Source organism: Xyrauchen texanus, chromosome 24, assembly GCF_025860055.1.
Source record: "Xyrauchen texanus isolate HMW12.3.18 chromosome 24, RBS_HiC_50CHRs, whole genome shotgun sequence".
NCBI classification, from domain to species: domain Eukaryota; kingdom Metazoa; phylum Chordata; class Actinopteri; order Cypriniformes; family Catostomidae; genus Xyrauchen; species Xyrauchen texanus.
The window spans coordinates 30,432,826-30,455,161 of record NC_068299.1 but is presented as its reverse complement, the minus strand read 5'-3'; the positions used below and the strand labels follow the sequence as shown (position 1 = coordinate 30,455,161).

At 36.6% G+C, this 22,336-nt stretch overlaps 1 protein-coding gene across 1 annotated transcript; it reads left to right on the top strand.

Annotated features, from left to right (window-relative positions):
• Positions 1–3,497: 3,497 nt before the first annotated feature.
• LOC127617961 (protein LBH-like) lies at positions 3,498–11,838 on the top strand. Its single transcript, XM_052090149.1, has 4 exons — positions 3,498–3,770; positions 7,273–7,357; positions 8,231–8,447; positions 9,417–11,838. The coding sequence occupies exons 2-4, from the start codon at positions 7,274–7,276 to the stop codon at positions 9,467–9,469; spliced, it is 354 nt and encodes a 117-aa protein (XP_051946109.1). The 5' UTR covers positions 3,498–3,770; position 7,273; the 3' UTR covers positions 9,470–11,838.
• The last annotated feature ends 10,498 nt before the right edge of the window (positions 11,839–22,336 follow it).

Sequence of the window (22,336 nt, the reverse complement as noted above, 5' to 3'; positions counted from 1 at the left end):
ACCTTTCCCTATTCTTAAATAGAATATCTTTGAATAAATACATAAGAACAAGAGATAAATGGGAGTTAAAAACAAAACCAATAAATAGGACAATAAAACAACAAGTTTAGTAAGGTAACAAGAAAGTTCACCGAACACATTAAAATCCCGTAATGGAGACCGACTCTCAGGCTCACCGTCACACCGCTAAAAATAAAAATAAGCTGCAAAAAAAAAAGGAAAAGAAACAAATTTAAATAATAAATAAAAAACTATCCAGCAAAACTGACTCTGAAATTCCCTTGCATATAGAGAACAACAGAGCAACAGAACAGTTCCAGAAGTAGCCTAAAGATTCCATTCATTTTCCTAAGACAAATTTATTGTTAACAATTACTTAATGTACTGTATAAACCTTTCAGGCAGGCCTATGAACAGGGACATCATGTACATATTTATTTTGAGAGGGCACCTATGTCAGCCACCGCAACCCCAATCCAACTGAGCACCCCACCCCCCCACTCCCATGTAAAACTGTGTTTTGGTACTTAAAGTTTTTATAATGACTAAAAAGGAGATGATTCACACTAAAATAAGATAACAAGCTGCTGCTTTCTTTAAGCATAAAGATGCTTGCAAAACTTGTCAAATGCATTTCAGCACCAAAGTAAATGAACAGCGACCGATCAAACAAAATCATAGAAATAAATGATATGAGACTTTAACAAACTGATTGACTATTTCACAGAGATCAGACAAAATTGGCAAACATTAAATGTACTGAAGTTGATGCAATTAATTCGCTTTTATTACCATAAAACAACGCTCAACCTTCCCTGTGAGCGCAATCTCCAAAGCAGCCACTTGACTGACAGAATTTAGACATGTGAATAAATGTTTCTGCCACATACATTCTTTTTTACATGCAATAGTCATTTAATTTAATTATCGAAGGTACAAATACTTTTTGGGAAGTTCAAATAATGCATTAAAAATCTTCTTGGCTCAAAAATCTAAGAAGGTACGTGCCCCCTCATTCTGAATGAGCATGACACCTCTGAATATGACTTCAATATAAAAAAAAGAGATGCAAAGAAAGTGAATAATGACTGAGGCTGTCAGTCCCTAAAATGCTTCCTAACAAATCATTTTATGTTCTATGGAAGAGAGTCATATGGGTTTGGAACAACATGAGGGGAAGTATATGATGACAGAATATTGGGTGAACTACAGTATCCCTTTAAGAGATGATTTCAGTGTGACCTCATTTTTAAAACATCACGTTTACTTGCCAAATTTCCAGTAAAGAACTACTCTACTCACAAACCTTATGAGAGATCCACCAATCATATAAGTCTCTGTTACCATGGAAACATACTGTAAATTGCAGCAAATCAGCTCAACAGTGATCTCCAATTCCCATGAAGCATTGCAAATGACATAATCAGTAGTCAGTCAATAAGTAAGTCTCCCAACACTGTAAAAATAGTGCTGTGAAATGTACAGTAACTGGCTGGCAGCAATTAGCTTGTAAGTTGCTGTAGAACGTTACACAGTATGCTTACTGTAAATGTAACCACATTACCTATAAAATACTGTAATTATTATTACAATAATAATCACAGTACTGTAATTGTCATCAGAGTAATAGGATGCTGTATTTTTGATCACAGCAAATATTATACTACTGTAACAGGCATTACGGCATTCATTTTAATACTGTAAATGAATAACTGTAAAATAATTTCATACTGGAAAACGATGACACTGTATTTGTCACAAAAATGACATTTATTGTATAACTTCATGTAAATTTTTAAACAACAACACTTTCCTGAACATACAAATCCTTCCTCTTTGTGCTAGTTACAAAACTGTATAATCAAGCACTGGAAACAATTAAAATCTTCAGTTAAATGTGAAAATAAAAAAACAAATTAAGTATGAACCAAAAACGGCAGAATTTTAAACAATAAACTGTATATAAACATGTCTGGTCCTCCTCTGTCTGCATGGTAACACAAACTAGAAAACATCTGTGTTGGAAATAATGCAAAATGTACCATCAGCAAACACAGATTATTATTTCTATTTTTTGCAATATCCTTTGAATATATTGTTTTATTCTTTATAATGGCAATAGGCTTTAAGACAATATTTGTATATTGCAGCCTACCATTGTTTTAATTTGGATTGCATAATTTGCAAAGCTTCACAGAATGAGTTGTAAATTCACTTGTAAAATAATGGGTTTTTTTCCTTCCAATTTTCATAAACATTTTTGCCTTAATGAAAATTTGTACTGTTGTGATTTCTCTCAGAGATGGATTTGGCTTAGAGCTCTTAAAGGAATATTTATATAGTTTCAATACATGCACTAGTGACGTGACACTCATTTTTTATTTTTTTTTAAGATCAGTTAAACTTTTCAAAAATAAATAAAACATGCAGGTCACACACACACAATCATTACTTCAATACACCTAAGCATTTTAAGTTATTTATATTTATGTATTTTTTCTGGGGCTTAAAGAAGAAAATGTCACGTGGTGTAAATGTCAAGAGACAATAACAAAATTTGCATTAAAATCTGAAAAAATGTATATGCACGAGTAGTGCAGAATAATCATTTATTATTATTTCTTTAAAAAAAATTTTTTAAAAAAGCAGTGAACAGTTTATAACTGGGTGCAAATAGCATATGTCACTATTCTCAATAAGTGTAAATACCATCTACCTTAATTTGGTAATTTAATAATTTCTTATTCGTTTGCAAAGTCTTGGAATTTCATTAGTTAATTATCAATTTAAGCATGTGATTGTGTTCAGTTAGTTAAAAAAGTATAAGTGCTAATAAAAAGAGATGATAATTTTGCTTTTTTAAATCTTTATACTTTAAAAATAATTTGACTTGTTTGTTTTCACAGTTTAAGCTTGCTTAGTTTTTGATGTTTAGTGTGTTTGGTTTGATGTACCTGTACGTAGGAGGGCCCCAGTTTGAAAATCCGCATAGGGCCCCCAAATACTAGCGCCGACCCTGATGAGGACAACAAACAATTTCGATTCGTCCCTCCTTTTCTATATAAAAAGAAAACAGCTTGGATGAAAGTGTTGTGTTGATGTTGTGTGCAGCAGGGGGCATCAGTGGTCTAATCTGATGTGAACAGTCACGTGTGAAGTGAGTTTCAAACGATGTCCAATTCCCATTTCTTTATAACCAGACAAGCTCTAAAACCCATTATAACATGTTAACTTCACAAAAACACCATTAATCTTTAACATGATGTGTATTTCCCCTCTTTCTGAGTGAGAGTATACCTTTCTCTGTACTTTCCTGTTCTAATATTCTGGTGCAGGAAAGTATTTGGGCTATATTTGCTTCTTTTAAAGACTTAAACTGACCAACTTGACACCCAAGGGGCTAGAGATCCTCATAACGCACTCGAACCCTTGCGTAATCAGCATCATCATCATCTGGCATCAGAGTGGACAGCAGAGATGCTAAAAACTACCAGATCAAACAGGCTGCGATGACGAGCTCAAGACCAGTCACACGACGGTGCAAGTTCAGCTCTCAGCATGTAAATGAATGACGCTGACTGGATCACAAGAACTATGACAGCGTTCAACAGTAACTTTCCGCTGCCGGTCAGATGTACACTGAAACTGTAAGGCGGGTTGGACTCATGTAACCGAAGCTGTGTGAGTTTCAGTCCGTGTTCAGCGGAGAATATACCGAATATACTAACATACCTCGCGCTGCAAGAAAAGAACGAGGGGAAGAAAGAAAGGTAGGCATGTAGCCTACTATATATTGTAGGCTACTGTATTGTAGTCCATTGCACGTTTAAAGTTTTAAAAAGAAAGCTGGAAATGTTATAAAACTCTGTAAATCTCAGGGAAACAGTTCCAATGATTACTGGTTATATTGCTGGAAAAGATGGATTTTGAATGCCATATGCAGCATGTGTTTTGCAGTGTCTGATTAGTTGTGTAATGAATTCAGATTGCATATTGGTACAGTACAATCTATCTAAAGGCTATTAAATCACAAAAGATTTGTAGGTTTGTGTGTTAAAAACTAAAAGTCCATGCAACTTGAAAACTAGTAGAAGAGTTTTTGACAATAGTTTCAGTTCATGTAAAATATGAAAATGTTTCATATCACCCATAACATCCTCCACATATGGAGGCTGTTGTATGTTAAGTCTTGTCTATTTTACATTACTGCTCCTCCTTTGAGGTGTAGGGATGAGTTAATGTGTGCATCTGCGTATGTGCATGCACCAATGCCCATGAGCAAGGCTGGAATTTGAAAGAAATCACTTTGATATAATTTGTACTCATTGCCAAAGTGTTCTGGCTGCCAGATGATTTTTGGATCTCAAGCACAGACTTCACTGTGCATGTCAAGTCATGTCTAGTTCTTTGGCGTGAGTTCAGTTCAGTTCTTTATTTTTGATCATTTATAAATCCAGCGTAAAGGAAAATAGATACTTATTGGATTTTGCAGGCTTCCTATAGGTGAACTGTTCAAAGAACATTGTGATATATGTTATGGGATGTTTGTATTTAAAGGTAAACCCATAATTAAAGGACAGTTCAAGAAAGAGTATCTCTCAGTGTCAGTCTATTTAAGTACACCATAATGTGGACATAAAAGCACTGAATTGAACAGCCTTTCTATGAGGAACACCACTCAAACAGTTCGACCCAGCATGCTCCTTATACTGGTTCCATGGCAACATAGAGAAAGAACTACAGTACCTGTCTTTCTAACACATAACACAAATCAGTTTAATTTACCATTTTACCCTTTCACCCTCTCATTCTTTTCATTTCTCTTTAAACTTAACAAGATATACTTACCACAACTAATGAAGAGCATGTTAATGCAATATTACCATCACTACTAAAGGTTCCCCTTTTTCTCTAGTTAATGACTGTAGCTAGTGAATCCTTTTGTGTTAAATGAAAAAGACTGTAGACAGGAAAATTATCAAATGTTGCATTTGATTAATTTGTAATGTAAATATAACATGAATAGTTTTTATAGGTCTTTGTGCTATCCAGCTTTCAAATGCTGAATAATTGAAAAGGATTTGTGAGTGTGCGTGTGGGTGGGAGTGTTTGTATTTTGGCTTATGTGTTCAGTTTTATTATCCTTCAGCATTCTACTATTTCTTCTGTCTTTTCAAAACAGGCTGTAAATAGGAAAGCGTCCTGCTGAGCAACATCAGCCTTAGTGAGAATTATAGAGGCCTTTTTGAAAGGTCATTATTTTAGCACGCTTCTGTGGGGATGCATTTGCATACCCAGCTGCAGCAGGACGGCAGTGCTGTCCGTGTCATAATGCCGTCAAAGCCTGGACAAAAGTTTTGGTGGCGTGTTTATTTGTGTGTTACTTGTTAAAACCACACTTCTGGTAATTGGGTTTAGGCAGAAAAATTGTCCATTTGACAGAGAGGAAGGAAGGGATTTCGTAGGGATCCCAGACTGAACGAGCATGCAAATGCTGCAACAGACATGTTGGAGCATGAATATAGATCAAAGTGCCTCTGACCCTGAAAGTACAATGTTGTCATCATTTACTCACCCTTTCTGACTTCATATTATTTCCTTTCTTGCTTTCTTACAATAGCTTTGTGTGAGGAATAGACCTCAACTTAAGTCATTATTCAGTGATAATCTTCCCCTTGGCTGGAACTCTTAAATCTCATTCGTGCTTGTGTTTAAAAACAGCGGCTTTAGATGTGTCACACCAGGAGTAACGTTATTAGCTATGTTATCATCCAAGTTGCAATTAAAAAAATTTGCGCAAAATTTCCATTACATTTAATAAAACAGTTGCAGTTTAGAGCACGCAGACGAAACACTCTGAAGAACTTGGTTTCTGTAGATCAGTGGCAGATGTCTTTTGTCTGGGAGCGGCAGTGCATCAGAGAGTTTAATGAGTGCTGTGTGTGTGTGTTCCTCCATCCATATGATTTTGCCATGTCTATCTATATATTTTCAGATGTGTTTCTGTTGAAACAAAAGTTTATTTGACTTATCTGCTCTGCAAACTGTACACCGGCTTTGAATTTTCAGGATGCAGGCATTACAGAATGACCAGAACAACATTTGAGATGTGATATTGGTCGGCTGGTAGTCCAGTTATGAACAAATTATTCAGTCACTTTAGTTTTTTAAAAGCAGATCTATGGATATTCCTACATAAATTCTGTAGGAGTTTATCAGGTAAATGCGCATTTCTTTGATCAAATCAAAATAATTTTCTATCTCAAGTGAGCGTATAAGTTTTAAATGTGCACTTTGGAGACTTTATACGCATCTTGGCTTTTCCATCTATAAGTTTTTAAGTGTGTGACGAGGAGAAGTGCGTGGCTGGGCCGTGAGGATGCGGCAGGGCCATGAGGACGCACGCAGGTCCGGCCCTGAATTGTTCTAATCAGCCAGGAGGGGGATAAAGATGAGCCGAAGGCGCCAGTTCGAGAGAGAAAGAAAGACACACGTGGCCGCTGTGTGTGTGTGTGTGTGTGTCTGTGTGTTTAAGGTGATTTAAGTTGGTTTATGTCATTAAAAGTTGAATTGACTGCTCAGCCGGTTCCCGCCACCTCCTTGCCCATCATTGCCCATTTCAAAGTGATATCCCAAAATTTTGATGATATAAAACCAGCTATTGATGTCAAACAGAATGGTGTGTCCGATTGTACAGCGGCAAGTTTGAAAAGTGCGACTTCAGATGAGATTTGAGAGATCCCAATAAGCTATTGCATGGCTTTAGAAGTCAAATGAAGTACTTTTATGATCAATGTTGGGGTCTTTAGCGGTACAAATCACAATCAAGTTTTCTTGAATGAAAAACAGAAGCTTTTGAAGAAGCTAAAAGATTTTCTTTTGTGTTTCATGGAAGAGTGCAAATACATTTTCTCATTTCATAAGTTTGGAAATGGGAGTGATTAAATGATGACAGAATTTGTATTTTTATTAATGTGCTCTCACAAAAGGTCACCAAAGATTATGCATAGATCTATTGGATTGTGTGATAATCTACATGCTTTTTATTCATTACGACATACACAGTTTAGAATAATATACAGTATATCTCTTTTATATGTGTCTTAATAAAACAAAACAAAAATAGGGCCTTTATAAATTGTTTAACTTCCTGATTTCATTCAGTAGATTTGACCATCAGAAGCCCTTTATTCATACAAATAAAACAATTATGCAGAATAATAAATGGTTGGCGTGAATTCTAGGCTCATTTATGTTTCATTTTTTTAACAGAATGACAGATATAATAAACAACCCAGATCACAGTCGAGGAGACTTCACTGTGAGTGACTCAGGAGAGCAAGGTGTTTCCTTTCAGGTTGGTGTACAATCCAAGTCTATTCATTGGTCATTCCATTCCCAGACACTAGCCTTCTTATTTTAGATATTTAGATAACAGTGCTGATCAACTCCCTCAACGGGGACACTGGTTGGCCAATGTATTTCTTATTTTAGTAGAACTGTCAACATATCGACAGATTAAAGAAACAGTTCACCCAAAAATAAAAATGAACTCCAGTCTTGATCATTTTTTCCATAGAACAATGAAAATAAATTTGTGAAGAATATCCGTGATTCTCTTTTCCTCATAATGAAATTAAATAGGGACAGCCCCAAAATGACAAACATTTATAATTAAAGATGTTTTATACACTACACTCCAAGTCCTCTGAGGCTATACTTGAAATGTAGTCGTTATTCACTGAAAATATCTGCTGTAGCTCTTCATTCATATCAAATATGGACCATTATATGTACCTCATCAAGTTTAGATGTCTCTGATGTCAAACATCATTGGTTCTTGCATGTGTCGTGACCACGTCATTGATGTTAAACCTGATGCAGTGTGTCTAATGCCGCCGTATTTTATTTTAGAGCCACGGTAGAGATTTTCAGTTAATAACAACTTAAATTTCAGCCTGTTATTCACAGATCAATATATGGATATTTATAGTGCCTTTTTGCTATTTTGGACCTTGACATCGCCAGTCCACTTCCTATTTTTATTGGCAAAGGATATTCTTCAGAAATTCACCATTAGTGTTCCACGAATGAAAAAAAATGTATACAGTTTTGAACTACATCGAGTAAATGAGCCAGAATTTTCATTGTGTTCACTTTGTCAGTAAACCTAAGCACAATCTGAAACATGTGAACAATCCCACTGATAAAATATCTGCTGTATGTTCAGATTTTCCCAGAGACACAGGAGCGCCACCCCAAGCTGTCCAAACGCCTGCCCTCCATTGTGGTGGAGCCCACAGATGGAGAGGTGGAGAGCGGAGAGTTACGTTGGCCCCCAGATGACCTGAGAAGCACAGACCCTTCCAGCAATAAGCACACACCCTCCCAAGAGATCACACAGATGTCTGATTCACCAACCCAGATAACTCACAGCAAGAGTGCAGGTGTGTGAGAGTGCTGAGAGAATAAGCCAGAGATAAATTCTTTTCTCTCTCATTCACAATTAATCGTTGCAATTAAAGGAATATTCCGGGTTCAATACAAGTTAAGGTCAAGCGACAGCATTTGTGACATAATATTGATTACCACAAAAATTCATGTAGAATCGTCCCTCCTTTTTAAAACAAAAAAAAGGAAAAAATGAGGCACTTACAATAGACGTGAAAGAGGCCAGTTTTTTGGAGGATTTCAAGGCAGAATTTTATATCATGGCAACAAAGTTTAGTAAGGGATTTTATCACACTAAAATCATGTTTACACACATATTGTTTACGTCTTGTGGCGAAACTTTTGAAACAGTGAGTATTTTAACATTCAAAAATGAACCCCCATTCACTTCCATTGTACTGTAAGTGCCATGCTGTAACCCAGATTTGTGCTGTTCTTTTTAAGAAATGGAGGGGCATGTCAAAATAAATGTTTGTGGTAATTAATATTATGCCACAAATAATGTTGATTTAGCTTAACTTGTATTGAACCCGGAATATTCCTTTAAATATTTTCTCAATCAGCATTTTTGTCATGTTTTTCAGTAAAAATATCTGAAATTCTTAAAACATGATATATTTACTTGATACAAAATTGTGTAAGATACAGTAATAAGACTTGTTTTTAAAGAATATATTTTGAATTGTTTATTTCTTATAAAAATTGCAAATTGTTCTTGTTGTAACCCCACAGCGCACTCATTTTTGTTAAATTAATGCTTAAAATAACAAAACAATTTGTCAGTTTGAAAAAAAAATTTGCCAGTGCAGTTTGAAAAATGAACTGATATCTTTTTCAATTTTGCCTCTCAAGGAAATGTATCTTGTTTAATGGTTGTTTGGAATTGTGTCATTTGATTATTACCCACACTATTATGTGCAATGGTCTGATGGGAGCAACTGAGTTCTGGGTTTTTTCTCCCTCAGATGAAGTCAAGTGCAGCAGTGTGGAAACATCAGGAGCAGCTGAGCATAACTGAAATTTAACAAAGACATTATCGCAAGTCTTTTATTATTACAAGTCTCAGTTCTCACTCTAAAGATTCTCACACATAGAAACACAAACCACACATACAGTACACACTGACAACCATATGAGCAGCCAGTCCGACGGGAAGCAGTATAGAAGATCAGGGCTCACAATGCCATATCTGAGCACCTTTTACAACACATACATAGCTTTAATATGAGTCTTTTTCAACACTTTTTAAAAGTCTTTTCTAGTTTTCAATATCAAACTCTTAACACATTTTTCAATGACTTCTGAGGATATGATAGAACAGTTCTGGCTTCACACATCTTACATTGCACTCAATTGGAATGCCAAGTGTATCTGACTTTCCTGATACTGACATTTTGAACTGGTTATGAACAAGCTCTAACATGTTAAATATTGAGTAATTTTAGATTACACAACAAAATTTGAAGGGATGCACCACCTTATTGTCATATTCATATTTAATGGTAAATTTAAATGCACAACATTCATTTATAAACAAATACAAACGTGTAAATAATTTTTTGGAGCTACTTTGAAATTAAAGACCCCATAAAATTGCTTGATGAACACAGCTTTCTTTGCTGAGTTGATGCATTTCCTATTGAAACAGTAAATTGAGGTGGGACATATGAAAGGGATCGTCCCTTATGAATTGCCAATAGCTTTTATATTTCATCACAGCCATGATTTTCTGCTTGCTATTGATAGTCAGAATTTGGTAGTATTGGAGGGGACATTCAGTGCAGTGTTAGCCATCCATAATTTTGCTCTGTATTCCCTAAATAGAAAATCTATCCATTTTAAATGTATATTTCTGCTAATAGTGAATTTTTCCAACTTTTAGGAATATAGATGGCCTTGAAGCAAACAGATATGGACTAAAAGCCACACAACTCCAGTTTTGATTTCATGGGGTATTTAAACAAACAATATAGGACCAAGTCTTAACCAAGAGTGAAATATTACATTATTAATTCTAAATCAAATGCATTGTTTGGCTTCTCACTAGCCACTTCTGGTTTGAGATGCTTTATTTATCCATGTCAAATCCAGAGAGATGCATTGATTTAGTATTATGCCTTCACTTTGATGAATCCCAAAAGCCTGTGAATACACTCTCTATAATCAGACTATTGCAGTGACCACTGTGAATCTCATATTCATGTGGACATTATTCATTACACCCTCAAAACTTTCTGTGAAGAGACTCCATCCTCTCTCTGCACCATCTGGCTGAGGCTTGTGAGGAACGGCTGCAACAGAACTTCAAACATGTCAATCATTATGAGGACAATCTCGCCAAACCCTGTCTGTCTCTCTGCAGACTTCCAGTTATTAGAGGCTTGTCGTGCACATACACAATTCTTTCAAAGCTGTGCTAAACAAAGCACAATAGCTGGAGCTGGAATCCTCTACTGGACAGAGACTGTATACAGTGTGTTGGGGTCATCTCAAGTTAACCCCTGGCTTTAATTAGCAGAGTTTGTTGAGTTAAGCATCACTGTCACTATAGAGTGCAACAGTATGGTTCTGGTAGTTAAAGAGAAACATTAATTTCCCCAAAAGATTAATACATTTTTAACTTTAACTTGTAGATCTCTAAAGAGAGACCTACCATGAGCTTACTGGTGCCATCTTGCAAATGTCCTATTTACAGTCAGCTGTGATACATTTATTCTGTGAGCAAAAGTGTCTGATGAAAGGGGGCAACTAAGATAAAGAGAGTAGTATTCGGCTTGTCATGTCATCTTATCATGGCCACCACCAAGAGGGGAGACCTGCTTCATGTAGAATAAAAACGCTTTTATTAGGCTACTATTATGACTTGAGTCTTCCTCTTTTACATGATTTTAAACATATTTCAAAAGTACTATTCATACAGAGTGCACCTTTAATCATTAAATCCCCACGGTAAAACTGGCTTGATGTGTATTTATATTGTATAGAGTCTATATTTTAAAATCTAATTTTCTTTACTGTAACATTGTTATACTACTGTAACTGGAGGCACAAACACAGCTTATCACCATCAGAAGAGACTGCCATCTCCTTTTATAATTGTTTTGATTTGCATGCATTAAACATGTCTTTTGGTCCTCTTTTTTTAATGAATAACTGGAGATTAAAAAATTTACAAACAGACGCATCTACTGGAAAACTTGGACGTTTATCCTGATCAGACCATTCATTTTATTTACTAAGATTGCATCTGATTTCCTTCTTTCTCTATAAAAATTTATAGTAAAATATATTGTTAATATTTTAAAAGACATTTTTTCACAGCATGTAAATGTTTAATACGCACTTAGTTTTCTTGTTTGTTTGATTTTTAGTTAATAAAGATTAATATTAGTGTACTGCTGAGATTGTGTTCTTCATCCATTAAGATTAATGGCATAATATATTTGCAGCATCTTTTTCTTAGATATAATTTTTAAGCTCTTTCATCAAAACACACTCTTGTGAGCCGTTATGAGGTTTCTGGTGGATTTATCTGGCATTCCCAAAATAGGAAACCAAATGAAAGTTCTTGAGGAGCATCTAAAACTGTCAATCACAACCCAAGGATACAGTATATAAACAGCCACGCACCTTACTCCTGTGACCATTATTACAGCAGTCCCCCACCACCCCAATGCATTATATCAATTACCTTACATTAATTAATTAAGCTGCCCAGGAGGACCTTTGAGCCCTTCTCGGCAGACAGCAAGCCAAATCACTTTACCTTACATTGTGTGGATTACATGAGCACGTAAACTTGTGAAATGCTGGTTCTTGTGCACATGCATCACACTTAATCTATTTATCTTTACTTTTTCTTTCTTCCACAAATCATTATCTGCTGGGAGTATTAACTTCATAGGGACATTTTGTATTAACAAGTTTTACTCCACTTTAAAAACTCACTGAGATGTACTTAATTTTTATTTACGTATTACGTTCATAGAGATATTTATCTATAAGTAACAATTTGAAAAGTTATCAAATACAAATGATAATTACAAAATAATACCTACAGTGTAAAAACATTTACCTGTTCTCATAGAATGACACAAATCATGAGCAAATTAGCAAATTGTCAGTTCATAAACCCTTTTATGGTTTTGGGTTTAAGATTTAGGGTAGAGTGGATTGTTAGGGGGGTTACTACACACTGACCTGTATGAGAGTAGGGTGTTGAGATCTTTTGAGAATTTGATTCAACATTATGGGATCCCCAGATCTCAGTTTTATAGGTATTTACAGCTGATCTGTAATATTTTTGGGAATAGTATACACCCCCCTAAAGCGGCAGATACTCTGGGAGTGGTGATGGCCGCTTTTGGAAAAGGTCATGAGGCATCTCATTTGGGGGATTATCATACAAAAATTGGGTTCTGACCAGTATCATGATTGGCAGACAAATTATTTTAAGGGGTTGGAAGTTGGACTGAGCGCCATCATTTCCAGAGTTGTGTGCGGAGATGGGGAGGGTGAGAGCTTTCGAGGAGGTGGCAAATAGAAAGCATGGGTTTGGGGACTTGTTTGTCAGAAAATGAGGTAATTATTTAGCGTTTTTGGGGGACTCTCGGGGAGGGTATGGGGAGAGAGAAGTCTAGTTTAATTGTGTATGTTTATTATCTATATTTGTTGTGTGTGTCTCTGTGTGTGTATACATATGTGACCACTGGGGTGTTCAATGGGGTTAGGGTGGGGTTGGTGATTAGGGAGTGATATTAGTGGGGGTTAAATGTTAAATGTTGACTCGATGTGTATGTGTTGTGTTTTTCTCTGTTGTGTATTTTTGAATCAATAGAAAATGTTAATTACAAAAAGATGTAGGGTAGGGAGGTAGCTTTTGTTGATTTAAAACTCGATAGAGCATTAACTTTAATAAACTCATCTGTTTTTCATCTCACATTTGCTCTTTCTGAGACTATCGGTTAGGTTTAAGGTTTAGGGTTCTGTAAGAAGGTCAGTTTTTTTATTAAAAACTAGTGCTGGAACCCTTGTCATTTTTAATAATGATTAATCACATAATTTTTCATAGTTAATCGCAATTAATTGCAGATTTAGAAAGTATTGAAATTTGACTCCATGTATACATTTCCTGTCAAAATGTATTTATTTCCTTAGGAAAAAAACAAAACAAAATGTAATAATAATGTTTAACTGACATTTTCAGAACAAAGTTTTCTATGGTATAAAGATAGAAATCTTTAGTTTCCTAAAGTGTAAGTGAGAGGTTGACTATAGGCTAATTGAAAGAACTAGTTCCAATAGGTTGTGTATTCATTGCAATGCACATTTAAATCTCTTAAACGCTCATCCTATGAAACATTAATTGGCCAGCAGGCAGTTGCTATCCACGTTGAATATGTAATACACATGATTCGCATCAGAGAGGCAAGCGCCGCTTTGAACTCCACATGAAACGCGCTGCAGACATTGGCCATGTTCGGAATTGTATTCAACCAATACTACTCTTATTGCTTCTGACATATGTGTAACAGAAATAGTAAGAGTAGTGTGGTAGTTTGACATTTCGAACAAGGCTGTCTTGTTGCACACGTTATGATACTTTATCTAAATTGACTCTGCAGCAATGAGTATAAAGTTGAAATTATATTAAATTGAGTGGAGCATCGACAGACCTTGCTTCCACAGGATAACTCCAACAAGCTGCGCAGCGGTCTCTCACCAGGTAATTTCTCCATCATTTGATCATTGACACTGAATGTCTGTAGTGTGTGTGTGTGTGTGTGTGTGTGTGTGTGTGTGTGTGTGTGTGTGTGTGTGTGTGTGTGTGTGTGTGTGTGAGCGTGTATTTATCACTTTGTGGGGACCAAATGTCCCCATAAGGATAGTAAAACCCGACATTTTTGACCTTGTGGGGACATTTTGTCGGTCCCCATGAGGAAAACAGCTTATAAATCATACTAAATTATGTTTTTTGAAAATGTAAAAATGCAGAAAGTTTTCTGTGAGGGTTAGGTTTAGGGGTAGGGTTAGGTTTAGGGGATAGAATATAAAGTTTGTACAGTATAAAAACCATTATGTCTATGGAAAGTCCCCATAAAACATGGAAACGCAACAAGTGTGTGTGTGTGTGTGTGTGTGTGTGTGTGTGTGTGTGTGTGTGTGTGTGTGTGTGTGTGTGTGTGTGTGTGTGTGTGTGTGTGTGTGTGTGTGTGTGTGTGTGTGTGTGTGTGTGTGTGTGTGTGTGTGTTAGTTGTGAGTAAGAAAAATTTACTAGTTAAAATCAATCGCGTGCATTAACGCATTCATTTTACACCTTAAAAAAAACCTTAACCTCATCTGTTTGGAGAATATTTAACAAAAAATATTAAGTGCCACTTAGTGAAAATGTCACTTAGAATCTGCAGCAATATGTATACAGACCCAAGTAATATTGTTTTGCAAAACTGTTGCCACGGTCACGTAATTTTCATGAGATCATGTTGAAAAAAGCTTTTTTAGTAACCTGTAATATGCAATTCATATGGCAACATCTATTCTAAATTATTATTAAATAAGATTGAATCAACCTCTCTGCTTTAGGTTACACCAACACATGTCCAAATTAAGGGCCAGATAAGGTAAAAAGAAAATTGACTGACACTAGTCAATTGTGATGTTAGACAAAAACCATGGAGAAGTTGTCATCAGTCAAATCCCTTAAACATTTAGTATCTCTGAAAATCACTGGATGCTTTTATTAAGATACAGTAGGCACTGAACTGTGGCATGTACAGTATGTCTCAAATAGCAAATGTCCTACAAAGAGGACAAAAATGAATTGTTTAGACTCAAGAGGTTAAATACAATGGACATTTATGTTGACAGCCACTAAACCTTGCAAATGAAAGGAAAAAGAAAGAAGTAGAAAGCATGTTTAAACGGATGAGAGCTCAGAATAAGGTGTGAAAGTGGAGCACTTCAGATAACATGAGCATTTTGAGTTCAGTCACAATCATTCGAGAAACTGCGATTACTAAGAATAAGATGAGGTTAAAATGAGATTGCCCTTGTGTTTGAAGAGCACTGGGACCTAAAGAGAAAGGGAACATGCAGAGATGAAGTTTTCCATGGAGCTTGATGACCTCACTGTGATTAACATAACCCTGATGACTCTAGTTCTGTCTGTGGCATGTAACATTTGCCTACCCTGTGATTCAGAAACCCCCTGACAGCTGGTCTACTTTCATTGATTTTCTCTGGCTGTCTAGTAGTAATGTCACTGTCCAAAATGTAAACATCTCTGTTGTCATTCTAAATATCGGAAGGTGAACCTCTACCTGTATGTACTTATTTATGTATGTATTTGACCACGAGTGCTACTATGAACTCGCATTAACTTAATTATGTTTTTAGTGTCTCTTATTGAATGTGCAATCATAATTATGTTCACATATGTTAATAATGATTACTTTTAATTAAATATGTTGTACAGTTTGTGATAAGATGGGGGCCCAGAGTGCAAAGTTGTCAGGGGCCCCAAAAATCCTAACAGTGCCCCTGAGCTTTAACTGTCACAGAAGTAGAAAATGTCCTGATTCACATTGGCTGTCATTGTTTTTCCTTTTATCTCTTTTCCACTTCAGTCAAAATTCCTCCGTGCTTGTGCTGGGTAACTATGGTGATGGTTCAATGTAGGGGTTTGGTTACATCAGAGATGGATATTGGTACTTGACCCAGTTCAGCAGGAGCCTGATTAGCAACACAGCTATCGGTTGCATACTGCTCCTCATCATCATCATCATCATCACAACCACCGTCATCAGAGGCGATGTTCCAATCTTATGGCCTTGTTTGCTCATGTAGTCTATTTTACTCTTTTATAATACATCAAGGGCAAAAATGCATCAAATATCTGCTCAGAGGTGTACCTCCCATTGATCAGTCTGCCATATTGAAAAGTTCTTTAATAAAGTTCCCCTCTGTAGTTAAGTAAGAGAGTTGTGAGCAATTGTGGGAACCAGTTCATCAACCAAACGCATGAAGTCAGGGCAGGACTATCAGATTTTTTTGACCATATGACAAATGGGGGGGATTTTTTGGGAAGCCTGTTTGAAACGTCATTATATTTGCAATTCCAGAAATTACACTTCAAATGTAACATTTGTATTTGATATCATGCTGAATATAATTATCTTTTTTTCATGTTCTCATTTTTGTCGATCACTCTCAAAATTTATTTGTTCTCCATAAACCTCTTGGGAGACCTGTTCAATGTCATTCCCACCAAAGCCATCCGTTAATTGTGGACACATGCTGCTGAAGATTGAAGTCTGTGTATTTATGTATGTGCATTATTCTTTTGTGTACTGGTGTAAACAGTGGTTTCCAAGGAACTATAAATGTTTGAATTTCGTTTGTTTTGTGTATTATAAGTAAATGAGTGGAATGAACATTAAAAGAGGATAACTTGTGCTTTTAAAAACGAAATAATTATTTTATACTCCTTACAGAAAGAGCACATATGGTTGCTACCAGAAAATACATTCAATCAGTTGGTAAATTAAGTAGCTCAAAACAGTAGCATTGACCATGGGGGAAAGTAATTCTACTGCAAGAATGGACAGTTACCTAATCAATACGACAGCCATGTTTTCCACTATGGGAAGTTCTCCATTAGCCTGCATGTATCTGCATGTACATGTGTGTGTAGCAGTAGTGATTCTTGATAATGTGTTATTCAATTAAATGGATTCCATTTGACCACAAGTATATCTTTATAGAATTGTAATATTAATATACAACTTTACAGTTTAACCTGTTTCCTCAATGTCAATCCATTTGCTGACCTCACAACCTCAATACACATCCCTGATCTTTTCACTCATCTGTGTTTTTTCACTATGTGTGTGTGTTTGTGTGTGTGCTTACTCACTGTGCCACCTACTGTGGCAGGTCTGGCTCAGGTGACAGGTGGATCATGAAGTGCTTGTCTCTTGTCTGTCAGTCAGTGCTTGTCTGTGAAGGGAGCTTTCATGAGATCTCTGTTATAAGCCTTTTGGGGAGGATTGAGGGTGAGGCTTAGGTCAGCGTACACAATAACATTAAGACCAGCAGTGTCTAGGTCGATTCAGCCAAAGCTACATCTTTTTATGTCATTGATAAAATTTTTTATAAATAAATAAATACATCATAAAGATGAAACAAAATCAAATGAAACCAAATGGGAATTAAGGGCTTCACTTTTGCCTTTGTTGCCAATTCTGTTTTTCTTACACTTAATGTGATTCAGCTCTTCGTTATGACTCTCAATCACTCTCTATCTCTCTCGAAACCCATTCCTAACAGCACAGGAAGTGACACATGCTCTTTTTAACTTCATCAACAGACAAGACAGCACACATCTGATGGGGAGATGGAGGGAGATACAGCATGAGAAATAGACTAGAAAGGGAAAGGGGGGTCAACGAAAGCAGTATTGCATGCAAGAAACTTCTTATTCATTCCTGTTAAAGTCAGCCATGTTTGTCTGGATTTCTCATATCCACATTATGTGGGTTCAGACCTTTGTTTTGTGTCTGGCTCCAGACCTACAGTATTATGCATGCAAAACATAACATTTGCATCAACATTATTAGCTTAGAACCAAAAAGGTCTATGTACGTTTGTGATAGATGTTTCTCGGTTAAGTTAAAGGAACTAAAAATTAATAACAGATGAATTGCTGTTAAAGCACATAGAGATTCCTTTTGAAGTTAAATTTTGCTCTATTTCTAGAAATTAGAGTAGAAAACTAGGGCAGTCTGGTCTTTTTTTTTTGTCAAGCTACAATCTGCATTTGGACCAGCACTCAGGCTCTTCCCCCTTCAAGTGAAGATTTAAAGATATTAAGTTAAAGAACTTCAAAGCAAACAAGATTTTTACATTTCATAAAGAGAATGTATGTGGTGCTCGCCTGTTCAAAATATCCTCGATGTTAGGGTGCTGTGGTTGTCAGGGATTTGCTCTGCAGGTACCTACGTTTCTAATGCATCGCTAGTGGTTGCAAGCATGACAGCTCGTAATAATTTGTACAAGATGGCAAATAGGATATTGTATGACTTTTATTCCTATGGAGACCAACCAACCAACAAACAGAATTTCAAATTGATGCAATAAATACAGACACTTTATTTACTTGAATTAGGGGTTAGAATTTTTTGGTTAGGTTTTGATTTGGGTGAAGGGTTAAGCTGTGGAAAGTTGTTTGTTTATTTATATGAGCCAACTCATATGATTTCGAAATCTTTTCTGTACAAATGGTACATGTGCCAAAGTTGAAATCTTAGGGTTAAGGGTTTTAAAAAGGTCTGAGCAATAGTAAAACTGATGCCTTGGCAAGCAGGACTAATCAAAGGTCTTTGTCTGAAAGGAAACTGAAGAGCCGTATGAGGCATAAACATGCAAGAAATGTATATAAAGGGTGAACGAGAGAGAGGAAATTAAACTTTACATCTTTACCCAAATGCATGCTCATCGTTCATGCCACTGTTTTTATCTGGGTTATAGGTTTGCATGTGGCTTTTCTTTAACTTCTATAAGCACTTTGTCACCATTAAATATTGCATCCTACTCTACTGATTTCTCATCTAATGTTAGCCTCATTAGTCCTCCAATGATAGGCAGTGATATAAAGTGGGTTAGTTGATCTTTCATTTAAACAAATAGCTTTATCATGGCTGATGTACATGGTGATTATGTGCATGTGTCTGCTGTATCTCAGTATGCTCTGCATGATAAGTCAGGGTAAGTCAGGGTGAGAGAATGCTGCAAAGCATTCGAGATGATGAGTGATCTGAACATGCTACGATGAGCTAAATATAATACTTAAGGTCTGAGCAGCAGAGAAAGCCACTGATATCTATGCACACACACACAAATATAAGACTCTCACACATCTTTAAAATCATGTGACACTTGGGAAGTCATCAGCTGCCTCTCAATATACAAATCAGCTAGAAAATATTTGAATAAGCTGCATCCTCTTCAGAGAAAAGGAAGAGGACAGGAAAGGAGAGGGGAGGAGAGGAATGCAAAAATCATTTCGTTTTTAAGCAGGGACAACAAACAGTTTAAGGAAAAGGAAAAAAAAAAAATGTTATGCTGAATGTAAATGAAAATGGGAAAGTCTCTTTCAATTGTTCCAGATTGAAAACTTTATTTTTAAATGCTGGTAACCGGTTAATTCCTTTCTGATCATTTTGTCGTGAAACCAAAGAACATAGGGTTTATCACAGTACATTTTCAGAATGACACTTCCTGTTGATATTCTGATTTCCTTCAAAAAAAATTTATTGTTTATTTTCCTTTTCACTTATTTTGGGTGAGGCAAGTTGCTTGTTTTGCACTTGTTCCTCTTGCCAGATCTGGCAAAACTGCAACTGGTTTTTCACCCACTCTTAGCACAGAGCAATAATTAAAAAAAGAACATTATTAACCATTGTCAGGGTTGGGGAGTAATGGAATACATGTAACGGGATTAAGTATTTAAAATACAAAATATAAGTAACTGTACTCCACTACAGTTACAATTTTAATCATTGGTTTTTGTAACGGAGTTACATTAAAAAAAAATTTGATTACTAAAGAGATTACTTTGCATTTTATTGTCATTTGTTTAATTTAATATTTAGTCCTTTCAGATGGAAAACATTTATACATATAAATAATGTGATCCAAAGTGCATTTAAACAGCGGTGAAACACTTTGTGTTACATTCATACGAGCAGACAGAGAAGTACGTTTGAAGTAAGTTTGGAGCAGAAGAAATAGAAATAAACATTGTGTAAACTGTCAGCTTTATGCTAAGCTAATATGCTATTTCTAGCCATTTTACATGCACATGTTACAGCACGATGATATTTTTATATATATCTTTTTGTTTGCTTTGGTGTACAGCGGAAAGGGAACGCTGTCTCCAAACAGAGGCTTGCCCACTGGGTCTTTGATGCCATTGTATTGGCCTATCAGACCCAGGCAGTGCCCGCCCCTTTCGGGTTCAAGCACACTCTACTAGGAGTGTGGCATCCTCGTGGGCACTAGCCAACGGCACCTCTCTAGCAGACCTCTCTATGGCGGGCTGGGCAACACCCAATACCTTTGCGAGATTCTATAATCTCCGGGTTGATTCGGTCTCGTCCCGTGTTTTGTCAGGTCTGAGCACGTAGAACTCGTACTAATACGGAACAGCTGACCGGGTGTACCGCTTACGCTTTGTGCCTTTCCACTCCACTGAGTCGAACATGTGCGCTCTTACTCCCAGGCGAGCCCACAAACTCACGCTCCCTGAATATCCTTCCTCCCTAGCCCTCTGGCTCGCGAATTCTGCGGAGGAATTCCTGACCATACCCACTACGGGTACTAATTACTCTGTACTGGAATAGGTTCTCCACAGGTGTTGGCTATCACGATAACCCCCTGTGTCGTATTTTCCGTGGTACGGTCCCCATGTCTCCCTTAGGCAGTTCCCTCTGCCCCAGGTCACTGTGTTAACCTAAAATGTATATGACGTCTTATGGGGAAGGTTATGTGCAGCCTGATGCGGTCTGCTCATTTGGCATGCAACAGCTTGCGTGCACCTGCATCAGCAGTTTACGTAACAAGTTTCAGTGTCATGCATTATTGGATAGGGACCCCTATATCACTACAATCGACACAATGTCGAGTGAGTGACAGAAGGGGAACGTCTAGGTTACTGTTGTAACCCCCGTTCACTGATGGAGGGAACAAGACTTTGTGTCCCTCTTGCCACAAGACTGTACTGACCGCTGTGATGGCCAAACCTTATTCTCGGCTCCTCAGTGCAAAACCTGAATGAACAGTCATATTGCGCCCTCCTTTATACCCATATGTACGGGGGAGGGGCATGCAAATTCTGTTCGCCAATTTTCCATTGGCCTTTTCTCAAGTTCAGAAGCAACTGAGGCTCTCAAGAGAGATCCCTAGTGTCACTACAATCGACACATCGTCTAGTTCCCTCCATCAGGGAATGAGGGTTACAACAGTAACCTAGACGTTTTTCATGTGTATTTTGACACTGTACTGGCAGAATTTTTATAGTCAAAACAAGTTAAAAAATCTACCAGTGCTGAAGAAGTAATCTAAAGTATTTAGAATACGTTACTGACCTTGATTAATCTAATGTAATACATTACAAATGACATTTTACAGCATGTATTCTGTAATCTGTAGTGGAATGCATGTCAAAAGTAACCCTCCCAACCCTGACCATCGTTTTATTTAGTTCTAACTGGTTACCATTTTAAAAGGAGGCCATGGGATGCCAGAGCTGGAACGATAAAAGTTTCGGCTCAGAACAAACCAAAAAAAAAGTATCTCTGTTGTTAAGCATAAATCTATCAAGTTTAGTGAGGTTTATCCTTAAATCAAGAAAAACTGTTTGCTAATGGAGTAGGAAAAAAATCCCTAAAATCCTTTTTTTTTCGTCTCAATTTTTTAACTGGAAAATAAGGCGAGAGGAGAGGAAATATACAGATCCATGAACAGGCGAAGTAGGGCAAAATGGAGAAAAAGAAGGATTATGGATTTGTACAAAGGAAAGGAGAAAGAGATGGTTCTGTGGTGTTTCTATATATATATATATATATATATATACTTTATTTTCTATCCAGTTTTTATTTTATTCTATAGTTTTTTTTTTTTTTTTTATCTCTGTCTTGTTGCTGTATTGTATTGTTTCTGCACTGGAAGCTTCTGTCACCAAGATAAATTCCTTGTATGTGTAAGCATACTTTGCAATAAAGCTCATTCTGAGATTGTAATCCTCAGGACATCTGGACACAAGCCAGCGGCAAAGTATTCTGCCCTGAAATCACACGCAGTCTCACGCAAACGTGCAAATACACTC

Excerpts from the sequence above, each read along its gene's own strand:
- LOC127617961 (XM_052090149.1), top strand. The coding sequence starts at position 7,274 with ATGACAGATATAATAAACAACCCAGATCACAGTCGAGGAGACTTCACT. Across the intron at positions 7,358-8,230 it reads AGCAAGGTGTTTCCTTTCAG|ATTTTCCCAGAGACACAGGA; the intron begins GTTGGTGTACAA and ends CTGTATGTTCAG. Across the intron at positions 8,448-9,416 it reads AACTCACAGCAAGAGTGCAG|ATGAAGTCAAGTGCAGCAGT; the intron begins GTGTGTGAGAGT and ends TTTCTCCCTCAG.